This window comes from Nilaparvata lugens, chromosome 4 (assembly GCF_014356525.2).
Source record: "Nilaparvata lugens isolate BPH chromosome 4, ASM1435652v1, whole genome shotgun sequence".
NCBI lineage: Eukaryota > Metazoa > Arthropoda > Insecta > Hemiptera > Delphacidae > Nilaparvata > Nilaparvata lugens.
In genome coordinates this window covers 45,145,289-45,162,763 of record NC_052507.1, presented here as the reverse complement: position 1 = coordinate 45,162,763, position 17,475 = coordinate 45,145,289, and the positions used below count along the sequence as shown (strand labels likewise).

The 17,475-nt window shown below is 35.7% G+C and overlaps 1 protein-coding gene across 1 annotated transcript in view; it reads right to left on the bottom strand.

The window, feature by feature from the left end:
• Positions 1 to 988: 988 nt before the first annotated feature.
• The window catches only part of LOC111046935 (uridine 5'-monophosphate synthase), a 42,157-nt gene continuing 25,670 nt past the window's right edge, over positions 989 to 17,475 (bottom strand). Inside the window, exon 7 of the mRNA XM_022332588.2 lies at positions 989 to 1,403. Within this exon, the coding sequence (XP_022188280.2) occupies positions 1,105 to 1,403 (299 nt within the window). The 3' untranslated portion in view covers positions 989 to 1,104. The remainder of the gene's footprint in view (positions 1,404 to 17,475) is intronic.

Sequence of the window (17,475 nt, the reverse complement as noted above, 5' to 3'; positions counted from 1 at the left end):
TGCAGGAATATCTCCACCTAATGTGAGGAGAGAAGTGGCTGCTGATGCTGAGAGAGCAAAACAAGAGAATGATCCCCGCCATCCACTCCATGATTATGTCCAGCTAGACCGTCGGCTCAAATCAAGGAAAAGTTTTATGGCAAGAACAAAGGCACTTGACCAATCAAAAGAAGAGAGCCGCTTAAACAGATGGAGAAATGTGCTGAACCATCAATATCAAATAGCGCCATATGAAAGAATAAGTGCTGGACATAATCTGGACTACACGATTTGGAGGACTCTCAAAAGAATGAGAACCGGAGTACCCAGATGTAAGACCAATATGTTCAAATGGGGAATACTTCCTGGCGGGAACGCTCTATGTGAGTGTGGAGTGAGACAGGATCCGGAGCATTTAATGGTCTGCGGGATACTTCAATTGACATGCACTCCTGATGATTTGATAACAGCCAATGACAAAGCCGTAAAGGTGGCTACACACTGGAAATCCAGTATATAGACTGGTTTATAAATTTTTCTACTCACTTTATTGATATTGTTAATGCTTTGTTAAATTTATGTTATGGTTTAAATAATAAGTGGTCTGACCTGGACACAGAAACGAACGAACGATCACATTATAACATGGTCATGAATAAAGTACATTTTTCATATGATGCCTATGTTTTTTATTTTATTTATTTTGTAAAAGATGTAGCCTAAATTGATCTGAATTTATAGTTATGTAAACTTTGAATCACAAATTGAATAAATTTGTTTTAATTATTAAATTTGATTTGATTAATAGCAATAAAAATAAGCCTATGTCTATCCTCGGTAAATTTAGAATCTTAATGCAAAACTCTAAGTTAATCAGTTCAGTAGTAGCCTACGTGATGATGCATCATTCATCATTCGTGTATCCCGTACAATGTATAAGACAATTCTTTCCATTATTATAACACAGATTATAGATATAGGATTAGGCAAAGAAGTGGTTAATACTGTACATAAATAAAATATATGTATATTTTATAACAAAAATATGAAATTATACTATAATTCATTTCTTGGAATGTCTTTTCTTTCAGGATACATTTCATGCAATTTAGATGAGAGATGTTTTCATGAAGAATGGCAGACCCTTTTCTCATAAGCTTCCCATAGAATTGTCTGATAATTCTTTGCTGTCTCCACAATGTTCTTGGCTTTGACGATTCCTCTGCCAACAACAGCTATATCGGCTCCCTTTTGGCCAATTACAACGTCTGGACTGGAATACTGTTGGCCAAGACTGTCGCTGTCTGTGGAGATATTCACCCCAGGTGTTAGTTGCACTTGTCCAATAGACTGGATCACATCGCCTGACTGACAAACGAAACCAGCCACTATGTCTGCATAACGTTCCGCCATCTTTACTGAATCTAAGAAACATTCAAGTACAGAATGATATAGTAAGAGGAAATTTCAATTTATACTACTGCCAATTTCTTATAATAAAGAAAAGTTGAAACAAAATAATAATATGAACACTGGAAACATCAAACAAGAATCGAGATTTCAAGAAGCTTTAGTCTTGACTAAACTATAGGATCGATATACTTTATTGTATTGAATAAAATATAACTCAGAAAACGTTTTCTTATCCTATCATTTAATTCTAATTTTACCTTGATTTATTCTTCTTGTTATTCACCTGAATTCCTCAATGCTCACGGACTGAGGGTGTTCAGGTGGTAAGACTGACGAAAAACAAAATAGATTGTTCGAGTAGGTAACATAAGTGAGTTTAATTTTAGAAAATTAAATTAATTATTTCACTTCTATGAAAATATTAAAGTACTATAACGGTACACTATCACTAAAACGGATAATAACAATGGTAAAAGGAATTAATATCAATTTTGAATGGAAAATAATACTGAAGTGAGTTTTAATAGTAGTGATATTAATAATAAAAGTACTAGACAATAAAATACCAGATAAAAGGCCAGTAGCGCTAGGGATTGGTTAGCATAGAAGCAGTAAGGGTTGTCTGGACGCTAGGAAAGTTCAGACTCGACTCGACTGACGGAACGTGCATTTGAAATGAGTGAAAGTTGGGAGGGAAGGAAGAGTGGGTGTGAGTCGTGCAGGGTGGTGTCAACTAGAAAGGAATTTGCAAGGATAATGGAAACGGAAATGAGCTAGGACAAAGGTCTGAAGGGAAGGTATATTGACTGAAGAGTGCTGCTGGCCTATGTTTGTTTTTTAAATTCAACCCATACAAACTAGCAGCTCGAAAGCACACACCCCACGAACAAATTATAAAATGTCAGTATCATAAGCATAGGCAATTTAAAGTAGGGGTTTTAATAAGAGAAATACAAGCAGGTACTAGATTGAAGTGAAATTATTTGTCCTAAGACTAGGGTGGCATTTAATCCTTTATATAAGCTCGGATTATGGTTAAACATAGTGGAGCAGCGAAGGTAGCTGAGACGGTTCAAAATAATGCATTTAACGCGTCAAGACATAATGGAGCGGCGATGGTAGACACAAGATCGGCTTTAAGCTCAGATATTCTTCCCCGATCTAAAATGCGTCAAAAATAGTAGAGTGGCGGAGGTATATGAGGGCATTGAAGCTCAAGCTTCTCTCCACCTCTGCAATTCCACTATGCTTTCACCCTTACACGTTGGACCGGTGACTATTGTCAGTTGAAACCAAAATTATCAATCATCAGTTCGCCTTGAGACGTCGTGGAGTAAGCATCGATTGTTTGTGTGCTCCCTTTGTTGTTACGATATATTTTAATTTACCGGTTAACTATCTTGTGTTTGAAGTGTGATACGGATGCTCCTAAACAGGACTTTGTAACATGTAACTCATGTAACACAAAATGCCATTTTTTGTGTCAGTTAATGAAAGAGTCTAATTTTCGAAAAATGTCAATTGAAAATAAGGCCAAGTGGAAGTGCATAACTTGTAAAACATGGTCGGGCGCATCGTCGGCTATCGCTGCGTCAGTGGCAGTACAGTCATCGTCTACTGCTGCGTCTGCGTCAACAGTGCAGTCATTGTCAACTGCCGGCGAAGATGACTCAAGGGCAACGGCTGCTCATAACAGACAATCGCTTTCTCAAATGGATTTACAGGCTATTTCTCATGTCGTGAGAGAAATTATATGTGCTGAACTATCTCCTACTTTCAAAGAGGATTTTTATTCTATGAAAGTCTCTATAGAATTCATGTGTGATGAGTTCAATTCGTTTAAAAACGAACTGGTCAGTTGCAAGGAGGAAATGAAATCTTTGATGAAAGACGTTGACTCATTGAAAAATGAAAATTTGAAGTTGAAAAGTGAACTGTCTGATATGCAAGGCTATACTCGTAGAGAGAATGTAATTGTTGCCGGCGTTCCAGAAACAAATAATGAATCGATGTTTGAAGTTTTCAATAAAATATCATCTGCTATCAAGAATCCAATTGATTCGAAGGGTCTCAGTGCCGCGCACAGATTACCATCAAGGGGAAAGGATCAGATCAAGCCCATTGTTTTCAAATTCGTCCGCAGACAAGATAAAGAAGACTGGTTGAACCATTTCAAACAGGCTGCGAGCCGCAATGTTGGAAGTCCAGGTATTTCAACTAAGATGGTGAATCGAATTTTGGCTGATGGTCGAGTGTGTGCTTAACAGCATCTGGCCCCCTCTACAATGGAATTGTTCAGGGAAACGCGAAAACTAGCGATTCAGAAAGGCTATCAGTTCGTTTGGTTAGAGACGGAAATTTTTTCGTGAGGAAGGAAAGGTAAGAAGTGCAATGGACCTTGAAACCATCTAGATAGATAGCAAACATTGATTTTTCATCTGGTTAATGTTGGTTATTGATTTACTATGCTGAATCAGGATCATGATTTGTCTGAGGACATTTATGAAACACTTGAAGTTAATGATTTTTTTAGTTTTTCTTTGCAAGATAGTAATAACTGTATAGATATAATTCATACGAACATTAGAAGTATTAGGAAAAATTTTGATCAATTCGTTTATTATCTAAGTAATAGACAAATAAAATTTGACTTAATCGTTTCAATTGAAACTTGGATTTGTGACGATTCTGAATTTTATTTTAATTTACGAGGCTATAATAATGTTAATGCTGCATCTAAATTCTCAAAAAGTGATGGTCTGTGTATTTTTATACCTGAATCGGTAGTTTTTAATTTAACGGAACTTATGATTGATAATGTGAATCCTCTGAGTATCAGTTGCAATATTGATGGTTATGACCTCACAGTGATCGCTTTGAACCGTTCTCCTTCATTATCTATAAATAACTTCATAACTAGTCTGGATAATCATTTGAAATCTCTAAAAAAATAACGTAATGTTGTAATCATTGGTGATATGAACTTGAATATTTTAGATTATACCAATCTCACAAATGAATATCCAAGTGTTATGTATTTAAATGGGTATAAATCCTACATGAATAAACCCACAACATTACATAATTGTATAGATCATGTATTTTTAAAACAAGATACTGTCAATGATGGTGAGGTAGTTGGTGCAATACTAAAAACATCCATAACCGACCATTATTCTACTTCTCTACATATTAATAAAGCCAAACAAAGAAAAAAACCCAGTCCTATAAGTAATGTCACTAAAATGAATTTGTCCAGTATCATTTCCGATCTAGAGAATGAAACATGGGAAGATATTTACAGCGGTGCTGATGATATTGATTCCCTGGTTGACACATTCATTAACAGGTTGACTTACTATATCGAGAAGCATTCTTTCATTGTCAAAATTCCCCACAAAATGAAACCGTTGGAAAAATGGATTACTAAGAGTTTAGTTGAATCTAAAGAGAGACAATATGTATGGGAAACTCAGTAAACAACCTTTCAATATAAAATTGAAAGAGGAATATATAGCGTATTGAAATGTATTGAATAATACAATAAAAAAGGCTAAATCAGATTATATCAAGCTGAAACTGGAAAATAGTAAAAACAACTCTAGAAAGACATGGGATTGTATTAATGAAATGCTTGATATAGATAAAAAACACGTTCAGCCAAATATAGATCCAGATATTTTGAATGATCATTTCACAAGAATTGGTAAAAAATATGCGAGTCAAATCCTGGATGATATCCATAATAATATATTGAAATACCTGACTCATTATCCCCCAGTCCTAATAACAGCATTTTTCTCAACCCAACTAACAGCACTGAAATACTTGATGTGATAAAATCTTTGAAAAACAATGCAGCAACAGGTGTTGATGGTATGTCAGGGGTGTTCTTGAAAAAAATATCTCAGTTCATAGTTGAACCGTTGGAATATATAATTAATTTTTTTTTTCTATCAGGCTACTTCCCAAAAAAGTTCAAAATTGCAAAAGTGATAGCTCTTCACAAAGCTGGTGATCATACACAACCCGGAAATTATAGACCTATAAGTCTTTTAAGTAGTTTTCCAAAAATATTTGAAAAATTGATCAAAATCAAATTTATGATAATCAATATGGGTTTCAATCTTGTAAGTCTACCACTGATGTTGTTCTCCACTTAACTAACATCATAAATAACAATTTCAAATCCGAGCATAAAACACTATCAGTTTTTTAGACCTTGCAAAGGCGTTTGATTCCATACAACACAAAATACTATTGCAAAAATTACATAATTGTGGAGTTAGGGGCATAGCAAACGATCTGTTTGCGAGTTATCTAACGGATCGCTCTCAATATTTGACATTTAATGGCAAAACAAGTTTGAAAAATCTTTCTGTATTTGGTCTTCCTCAAGGCACAGTCCTTTCACCATTGCTCTTTTTGATTTATGTTAATGACCTTTTGAATCTGTAAATACCTAGCTGCAGAGTAATTTCATTTGCTGATGACACGGCTCTTGTTTTTTCTGGTGTGTCATGGGGGGATGTATATAACAATGCAAATGAGGGCTTGAGAATTGTAAAATCATGGTTTGATAGACATGTACTCACCATGAACCTGAAGAAGACTAAATTTATGACTTTTTCTCCTAGCTACTGAAATAGGTCAACCAGTACAAACCTTGTCTTTACAAATGCATTCTCACGCTTTGTTAAATCATGTGGATTGTGATTGCCCTTGTATTGAAAAGGTGAAATTCTTAAAATATTTGGGTATAATGATGGATGATAATATAAAATGGGATACTCATATTGAATATATGTGCAGACGGCTTAAATATCTAATCGGGCAGCCGATGCAGCCGAGTTAAAGTTATGTAACAAGTTTTCGCCGGCCTCCTGGTGTTAATCTACAGCCTACTTTTAACCTAGTAAATCAATAGAATACTTATTTATACTATACTATTATTTTGAAATAAACTGTTGCAATATCTGATTTCAACTTTAAATTCAATTTTATATCTAGTGAAAATTCAAACATGAGTGAAGAGTGTTCTAGCTGCAAAAAACAAATCAACAATAGTGATTCCAAAAAAACTGTCTCGTGTCCGGCCTGTGAAGCAAAATATCATTCTTTCTGTGTCATCATCAAAAACAAAAAATGGAACTGTGTGAAGTGCTCTACAGAAACATCGTCTACATCTGGTAATATCAAGGATGAGGAGAACGTAATCCTGAAAGCTATCGAAGACTTCAGAAAGGAGAATCAAGCTTCATAGCTGAAAAACGACAAAAGATGGGACAAAAATGACGCCAAATTTTCAAAACTTCAAGCCGAAATTGAAGGTACGAAACTAGAAATTGAGAAAATTGAAGATAGTGTTGAGAAAGTGACCAAGAAATGTGAAACATCCTGTCAAACAGTCGAGGAAATGCGCCGCGAAAATGAACTGTTGAAAGAAATGTTGTCTGATTTACAACAACACATACGAAAAAATAATTTAATAGTGTCAGGTGTGAAATTAACATTCAAGGAAGACATGTTTGTAGTAGCTCAGGCAATAGCAAACGCATTACATGTAGACTTTCATTACTCCGAAATAAACGCAGCCCATAGACTCCAGAGTAAGAGAGGAGACACTAGACCTCCTTCTATCGTGATTTCATTTAAATCTCGATTAACTAAAAACCTCTGGTTATCAGCTAGAAGACAGAAAGGTTCGCTTTCAGCCAAAGACCTTAACAGTTCCTTTTTAAATACCCCAGTTTATATAAATGAATACTTGACACCTCAAACTAGAGAACTATTCAATGCAACTAGGAAAATGGTGAAAGAAAAACTATTATTTTCCGCGTGGACAATGGACTGTAAGGTGATGGCAAAGAGCGCTCCCGACCAGCATCCGTTCAGGGTCCATGATCTGAACCAGGTGACCGCCCTGCGAGAGAAGAAAGCGGCAGCCGCCGCCCCGCCGCCTTCTCCACTTGCTCACGCCAACGCCGACTCCGCCGCCACGCAAGAGACCCCAGCTGCTACTAAATCGTCGCCAACTTCTCACCAATCACAAGTTCTAGCAGCAAAGAAACAATTACCATGAAGAGGTTGTAAGCTTCACACTACAAACATGTGAGAGTTGATTCATTTTATTGTGCTGTGTACCACAAGAACTGTAAGTAGAAACTTTTTATTTATAAATCCAATCAACTATTATTAGCCTACATGAGTGAAAGTAGAAGGACTGTACCAAATAATTCACATTGCAATTGAATAAAACACTTGGACGATAGAGTGAATATTTTAGCCAGTATCATTAATTCTTTTGTTATGATTATGATTTTCTTTTATTTATTATATTATATTCCTATCTTTCATATATTATTTTGTCAATACAATAATTAGCAAACTTCTAAATTAACCATTGAAGAAATGCACTGTCTTTTAACCACCTACAGTAATAATCTATGGTAATCCCTCACTCTGTGCCTATTTAAATCAGAAAAGTACAGTATAAAGTTTGAAATTTCATCTTTATTCTTTTTATCCTAGTCTTTACTACTAATCGTAATCAAATATTTTTATACTAATACCAAAGCATTTTAATAACGAAAATATTATATATGAATTTTAATACTTTTCTTATTCAGATGAAATTAAATATAAGTCGGAAACCTTCTTCCAATAATGATTAACAGTTGTCTTCTTTTGTTCTACTATTTAGAGCTATATTCTTTAAAATATCTAGATATTTTGAATGACCTAGAGGCATTTCTATGTATTTAAAAGGTGGAATGGAATGATATTGCAATTTTTCCTTCCATTATTAAGTTACCGTTTTTTATGTGTTCATGTGTATAATGTATTTGGATAAGTAAGTTATGCATAGATAGGGTATTGGAATGTATAAGGCATGCCCATTACAATAATTATCTATTATCCGATAGCCCAGATATGATTCGGAAACAATAATAGCTATTATTTCTAGCATGCAGCTGTTGCTGTTGCTGTGAGGAATTATTATCTTTTTCAGTACGGTTCTGATAAGTTTTAATAGAATAACAAGTTGTCATTGATTATGAAGATTAAATGCTCGTTGCGAATAAGCAGCTAGCTCTGTTCTATTGTAGACAAAAGAGCAAGGCTATTTTTGGATTAGTAGAGTTGAAAGTGTTAATTATTCCACCAGCGGAAATATTTTTTTTAATATATTTATTATTACCGTATCTCCTCTCTTCTGTGATTGACAGATAGAGAGACTTGATAATTATTGTACTCATAATTAAGTATTGAACCTCTATTCTTTATTCTATTCATTCACGTTTTTGCGATAATTCTCTATCCCCAAAATCAATATCGCTACATAAAATGATATAATTGAAAATGAATATTCCGTAAGTCTTTTATTATTATAAATATTCCGCCACTTAACATAATAGATATATAGATTTTTTACTTCTACTTCTTTTCAATTTTTCTTTCTAATTTTATTTCATTTATTTATTTTTGAAAACACATTTTTTCAATATAATATCTATTCTTGATAACTTTCTGTTTACCATAGTTTCAAACCCAAGTTTCTTCACTAGAGAAATTTATTCCTTGTTTGTCAACGTAATTAACGCATTACGGTGGCTTTCTGCCAGGAGGCCGGGCTACCATAAAATGTATAAATGATAAGGAACGTTTTTGATGAGTTGGATACTCCGTCCATTAGATGTATAGAGTGCAAAGATATTAATGATTTTTTTATTTATCTGGGGATGAGGAGGGCTTTGAGAAACGCGAGTGTATTGGGTTTTCCCATTGTTCACCAAAATATTCGTAGCTATGAGCGGAATATTAATGAATTCTTAACTGTTCTACATGGACTGAAACATAGATTTAATTGAATAATTTTATCAGAGGCATGGTTGAAAGATGAAAGCAACCAAGTCACAATTCCAGGATATAATTTATTCAGAACGTATAATAGCCTTAACCAGAACGATGGGTTTGGTTGTCTATATTGATAGCGAGCTATCAGTTTCGTGCAGTGAGCTTTCAATTGGCGGTCTGGCCACCTGTTTATCTTTGAAGTTTGAATGGGCGGGTGTTGCATGTGAACTTCTGGCTGTCTATCGCAGTCCTAACTCTAGCCTCTCTGCTTTCATAGATGCCCTAGAAATGTATTGTAACGAACCGTCGAATAGCTCTATTCGCCTATTAGCCGGTGATATTAATTGTGATCTACTGAACATTGCTCCCAACTCTACTGAAGAGCGTTACCTTGATGTCCTGAATGATGCTGGTTATTTAGCCTGCATTGATAAGGCCACACGTCCAGCTAGTGGCACGTGTATCGACCACTTTTTCATCAGACTCCCACGATTTTTTAAAGCATCTTCTGTTATTTTACAGTCCTCAGTAACTGACCAATATGGAATATGTTTGAATTTACTATCTGTCGATTCACTCAAACCTTCCAGTGTTGATAAATTTGTAACAAGAACAAATTGGAATGGAATAAGAGAATCTCTAAGTAGGAAAAATTGGGACAGCGTCACTGAACAAACTGATGTTGATATGGCTGCTGACCGATTCATTGATATTCTCCAAAACACTATTGAATCTTAAACTTCTAAAATAAAACTATCAGCTAAGAAAACCCAAATTAAGCCATGGATCAGCATGGGACTTGTTAATTCAATTCGGCATCGCGACAAACTTAGAAAAAGACTCATCAAACAACCTTTCAACCAAATGTTAAAAAAATGAATTTACACAATATAGAAATACTCTACACTCTGCAATTAAACAAGCCAAACATTCATAATTATAAAAATAAAATTGAAGAATCTTCTCATAACCCAAGTAAGCTCTGGGCAATTATAAATGAAATTTCAGGCCAGCCTGTCAAGAAGCAGCCTTTCCCTATAAAATCATTCATCCAAACGCACAAAATAACTAACTCACAGAAAATTGAGGAGGTTAGCAATAACTTTAATAAATATTCTTCGGCAGTAGGTAAAAACTTAGGCTAAAAGCAGATTCCATCGTAGCACAGGGTGTGCCAGAGATAATAGATCAGGATCATGCTGTTGAAACTGTCTTTGAGTTGCAGCAAGTCTCTAGACAAGACCTGATTGACACAATCAAGAGCCTTAAAGGCCGATCTGCCTCTGGCTGTGATGGGATCCCAACCAGAATTTTCAAAGAAAATATAGACTCTCTAGTACTCCATATTCAGCACATAATCAATCTTAGGATTGTGATGGGTCATTTCCCAAGTGCCTTCAAAACGGCTAAGGTGATCCCAATTCATAAATCAGGGCAAAAAAATGCATTCTCCAACTTCAGACCAATTTCTCTTCTCGTAACTATTTCAAAAATTATTGAAAAATGCGTCAAGAAACAATTATCTAAGTACCTCTCCGTGAATAATTTAAATTCTGTAAACCAATATGGGTTTCAAGAGTCCAGGAATACTTCCGACGCTCTTTTTGACTTGACCCGGTTTATATCAAATAAAATAAAAATAAAAAATAAAATTTCAATTAAATTTTTAGACTTGGCCAAGGCCTTTGATTCCGTTGATAGAGATAAACTAATCACCAAACTCGAGAATATTGCAGTGCAACCATAGATCATGCCAAAATAAAAAGTTGGTTCGACCACAACTGTCTAAGGGTTAATGTCACCAAAACTAAATTTAAGCCAATTGTAACAAAAAACCAGGCTGATCCTGGCCCAATAATGTTAAAAATGCACTCTTGTGGAAACGCAAGGATGCAGGATCGTGACTGTAGTACTATTGAACGAGTTGATAGTTACAGATACTTGGGTGTTATAATTGATTACAAGTTGAGTTGCGGGCAACTCAGTTGTTCAGTGTGTCAAAAGTAGGCTCAGGAAATTATTATGTGCCTTCTCTGAGCTTAGCCAGGTGATGGGTGTGGATCAGTGTAGGAAAGTATATTTCGCCTATGCTCAGTCGCTGATCCAGTATGGTATCCTGGCTTGGGGGGTGTTTCCTCTACACTCTTGGAACCACTGGCAGTCACACAGTATGAAACTCGCCACTGGACCAACTACAATTATGATGTTTTACAACTGACACATGGGTCAGAACTGTCAAATTCATTTTACCTGGCTCACATTTTATATAGAAACTTGCCGAATAAAATAAGAGAGGCGGAGGTGTCCAGCCGTTTACCGAAGGGGTGTGGACAGTTGGCTGTATCACATTGGCTGGGGGCAGCCGAAGCTCTGCTCCGCTCACGTTATATTAGATAACTATCAGAAAGCAAGAACTATCGAAGGATTTATCATAATTGATTTTTTCCCTCTATCAATTCATTACATTATAAAATAAATACATGACGCGAACTCACAGCCTCCTTCATTCCCTGGGACTTATTGGCCTGCACAAGAAATAAATCAATCCTAAGTTTAGTTAATATTTTTCTTTTTATCTTGTATTTCTTAATAAGGTATTATTTCTTATTTGACTATTATTTGAATTTGTATTAAATCCATTATTATATTCTGAAGCTTATCTTTTCTATTATAATTATTTTATGTTGTGACTGCTTGTGTTGTCTATGGAACTCTCCTCCACACGCAGACGTTTAGTCTTTGTGGAGGAATTCCTTAATATTGAGTTTTTCACTGTAAATACTTGAAGGAATGAAAAATATTTGAATTTGATTTGATTTGATCTAATTTATAAGTTTTATAAAATGAATCGAATAGCTGATATGGTAATAATGAAAAAGATTTATTATGCTTATGCGCAATCACTTTTCCAATACGGAATTGAGATATGGGGGGCTGCTTATGATATCCATATGAACAAATTATTCACATTACAGAAACACCTTATCAGAGCTGCATTATGCAGGCCAAGATTGTACCCTAGTAGACTTCTTTTTCAAGAATTCAAGGTTACAGTGAGGCAAACATATGTTAAAAGAATCATATTATTCATTAATAAGAATAGTGATACATTCAACTTAAGGAATAATCCATATAATTTGCGTCCCTCCAATCCATTACAATTTGATATTGACATTACCAGCTTAAGTGTATGTAGACGTCAGTTTGAATATCAGTATTACTTGTTTATAAATAAAGTCTAAACTGAATTCAAAATGTTCAAAATGTTTTTTATGTATTGACAAAGTCATCAGGTAAACATATACATTTCACATAGGTACTCAAAACAGAGAAATACTACCACAGCCAACAGTCCCGCGTACTTAGTATCTTCACGGTTATATTTTTAATTGGCAATAACAATATTATAATAGAGGTCAAATATTAACATGAAATATCAGCTGCCAACATCTCCTCAATCGAATAAAAAGCCCTATTTTTGAATAGTTTGGAAATTGCGTACCTGAACGAACTAGAGTTTTTATCACGGATACTTTCAGGCAGTTTATTAAATAATTTTATAACGATATATACATACATATTTTGTGTTTTGGAAAGTCATACCCGTCCGGTATTTATTTGTTTACGCTCTCTTGTAAAGTGCTGATGTACATCGCATCTTAGATCGAATTGCCTCAGATTATCTTTGACAAATGTCAGAGCTTGCAGCATAAATATACAGGGCAGAGTCAATATGCCGTTTCTTTTAAAGAATGGCCTGCAGGAATCCATTCTACCAAGATTAAAAATGGTTCGCAGAGCTCTTTTCTGACACAAAAATATGTCACTGGCACCACTTGAATTGGCCCACAATAGGGTGTCATACTGTAAATGAGAGTGGAAAAGAGCAAAATATGCTATCAACGTTAAACCAGCACTAGTACACAATTTCAACCTCTTCAATAAGAATATTACTCTGCATAGGCGACTGCAAAGAGCTTCACTGTGGGTACTCCAAGTGAGTTTGGAATCAAGGTTAATCCTAGTAGTTTTACTGATATTTTTTCACAATTTCTACTCAAACCAAACAATATAGATTCTGTTTTGCTCTCGTTCACCATAAGCTTATTTGCAGAGAACCAAATATTGGCTCTGTTGGTCATAAATGTTGTGATAATTTTATTTATTTCATAAGACTTATTTGAACACAGAAGCGTCGTCTGCATAGAGAACAGTTTTATAAGGGATGTATGAGGGTAGATCATTCATATATACTATAAACAGGAAAGGACCCAGTACAGAGCCCTGAGAGACTCCTCCTGAGACCTTCTTACAATCAGATTTTTGCTCACCCATTTTCACATACTGGAATCTATCAGAGAGATATGACATGAAAAGTGACAACTCATTACCATTCAATCCATAGTAGTGCAGTTTTTCTATAAGTTGCTTGTGTGGGACAATATCAAAGGCTTTGCTGAGGTCCAAAAGCAGAGCACTAACCTCTTTGTAAATAAATAAATAGATAAATAAAATAAAACTCTTCACAAAGCCAAAGTCAAAGCTTTTCAAAGCCATCAATAATAAAAGACACAACGCTTTCAACTGCTTTAGTAGTGTTCAAATTACGTCTGAAAGCAAACTGCGCCGACTGAAACAATCTATTCTGCTCAAAATATTTCACAATTTGAATTTGTATTGCGCTTTCCATTATCTTGGATATGACAGGTACCAGAGAAATTGGCCTATAATTATTAATGTTGTTCTTATCTCCTTTTTTATATACTGGTACTGTCACAGTGACTTTCAAGCAATCCGGATACACCCCTACCCCAAGAGCCCAATTTATAAGGAATGTTAAAGTTTCTATGATGGCATCTATTATGATTTTCCTCAAAACAAAATTGGATAATCCAAAAACATCCTCTGCCCTGGAATTATTAAGTCTTGAAACAATCGTACAAATAACGTCTGGTTCAACCACACACCACACAAACGGCTGTTGATTTGTCTGAGGCTTCAACCCAGATGCAGATAGAATATCAATAGAACCACTATTGTTGCAATTATCACTCTTTACCGAAATCATATTAGAAATTCCTGCAAAAAAATCATTAAACTCTTTAGCAGATAAAGGTGGTTCAGATTGTGACTTATTCTTTGGCAGTCGCCCGGTTTCATCATTTATAACCATCCAGGATGCTTTGCACATATTATTAGATTTCAATATAAAATCATCATTTGCCTTTCTCTTAGCCAAATCTATTTGATCTCTATAGAGCTGTTTCAATCTTTTATGATTTTCTAATAGTTCAGGATTGGTCTTGCATTTCATATGGCTAAAATCTAATGGAGTTCTAATATTATTCAACTGAGGAGTGTACCAGTTCCTTGCACTGCTATTTTTTTGACCATTTTTATTGAGGCTGATTTTTCTAGTTTTAAGAGGACAACATCTTTTGAAATTATTAGACAGAAACTGCATAAAATTATTGAATGCTAAATTTACATTATCTGTACAGATTGTTGCAAACCAATCAACTTCATTCAAACAACGTTTTAACTTGTTTATACTGGTATTATTCAACAATCTATACTTAAAGCTAGTTTTCGCACTTCCATCATCTACTTCTCCAGTGCTGAAGGGAGTCGGGCTAGAAATCGTCAACACTATCCCTAAGTGATCAGATAGATGCGGTTGATTTGTAGCACATGTATACGTTGTAGGGTGAAGGTTTGAGATGTAGTTATCTAGACATGAATCTAATCTTGTGGGAGTTGATACAAAAACAGTCATAAGACTCCAATGTGTTGAGAAAAGCTAATGTTTGTGAGCTCTTACCTCTAGGATCAATGTTAATGTCACCAGCAATTACAATCTTATATTTGCAGTATTTAGGAGTAGCATTAATAAAATCTAAGAGTTGAGACAGCTTATCTGTGAAGACCTCAATTGATGTATCAGGGGACCGATAAACAGAAACTACTATCAATTTGATTGTATGTAAGGCTATCATGACTGCCTCAAATTGTTTGGGCTCACAGAAGGAGTTAATATTTAGTACAGTGAGAGGATACTTGAAAGACTCTCTAACATAAATAGCTGAACCTCCATAGAGAGTAGACCTACAAAAACTAGCTGCCACAGTAAAATCAGCAGGCTTATACAAATCTATCTCATCATGTGTGCACCAATGTTCATAAACACAAAGTATATCACATGAAGTGTTTTAATTATTAATAGAATTACAAATTCCATAATGAATCTTATACTGGATTGGATTAGGATAAATGTTTATTTTAAATTATCTATATCCATTATGTAGTGTTTCATTCTTGTGTTATAAATTTAAACAAATATTTGTCATGGCTTCCTTGAATTGGTCTTTTTGAGTTTGTCATTTGCTTGTGATTTTGTTACTTTGTCTTATCGTTTGTAAGTATTGAAATGTGACCTGGTTTCCATAATTTTATTTATTCTAGTGGTTTGAATAAGCTCTTTTTCTTTCTATTGACATGTTTGCTGTACCTAGTTGTTCGAACTCACTGCCGGCGCACAAGTTTTCTTTGTCGGTAGTGCCATTTTGTAAGTTAGAATATTTACTTTATCAATCTGTATTATTTTATGGCAAATAAATAATGAATTTGAATTATAGCCGGCATATTGAAGGAGATATCTTACAATTTGGTAGTTCTGTCAACAGTAGACTTCGTGCATTCAACTCACAGGCCTCTGATTGTCAATAAACCAACCTAACAGTTAGCTAATCAGGAAAATCTGGAGAAATCGGTATGGGAACGGCCAATGGCTGATTGGTTTGGCGTGTCAACAACGTCAATCATCTGTTCTTGTAAACAAAATAAACCGAAAGCGGTGTTGTAATCAACGAAAGCTAATTTCCTGTATACCTAATTTCTTACATGTTTGGTGATTTCAGGATTCATTTAATTCAATTAACCAAGCGTCTACGAGTGAGGTCCACGTTTCAACTTGACCGGATTTTCTTTTGCCAGTATGTATGTGACGCATTTTCGGCCGAACGCATGAATAGATTTTCATAAAATTTGGCAAGAATTTTCATTCTTGCGTTGCGCGTCGACGTATGTATAAGGTTTTTTAAAATTTTGTAGCAGGGAGGAATGAATGACTAGCATTGATTCATAAGGAATGAAGTAATTCTGCTGTTTCCTGTATTTTAATATTTTATACTGTAAGGGTGGTTCTAATTAATTGAAAAAATTCTATTATTGACTCACCTCAGGGCCTCCATGACGTGTACGAGCTCGAACAGTCAGCCTGGGTGGTATATTGGTTATTGTTTTGAAGGGACGGATTCAAGGATCCAAAGCTTCAAAGAACCCCACACGTCAATCGAAGCTATTGTGTTCCCAAGTAGTATGTTAGTTAGGCAAACCGATACCTGTGTTCCTTACAAGAACCAGGAGTTTTTCCCTATACTAACATCCCATTCATCACCCGGTTGCTTGTTGCAATCTAGTGTGATATGCTTGGCAGTCTCTTCAGACTGATTAGTTCCACTCCTAGCTTTCTTTGAAGGTCCTACCGCTGAGGAAGGGGTGGCCAAGTTGCCTCTAGGGCACCCGGCCACCCTTGACTCAGCCTCTTGACCCACATTTGTGCCTGGAGTTTCACCCATCTCTGATCTCGTGGGATTTTTCTTTTTGCCCCTCCGAAACTTCACAGGGTCAGAAGCCTCACCTCTCCCAATGAGTTTTGCCTAAATGGCCGTCCTTCTTTGAGCAGTGGTGAGGTTTGGTCACTCCACCCAAAACTCGTGACCTACTTGAGTTCCATTCCTAGTCTTTTTGTAGGTCCTTCCGCTGAGAGAGGGGACGCCAAACTGCCTGTAGGGCGCCCGGCGCCCGGCCATCCTCGACTCGGCTTCTTGACCCACATTTGTGCCTGGAGTTTCACCCATCTCTGGTCTCTTGGGTTTTTGTTTATGCCCCTCCAAAACTCTGTAGGGTGAAAAGCCTCACCTCTTCCAAGAAGTTTTGCCTGAGTGGCCGCCCTTCTCTGAACAGTGGTGAGTGGGTCTTTCCACCCACAAACTCTTGACCTACGTGAGTTACACTCTGTGAGAGCTGACTCCGACCTAAGGGTCCTTTTTAACTAATTTTTCAATAAAGGAACGGACTCACCGGTTTTTTTAAGCGTTCGTTCCCTGGATAGGCGTCAGCTGGTAGAGCAAGTACAGGTACGTTTTTTTTGGATTCAGTCTTTCA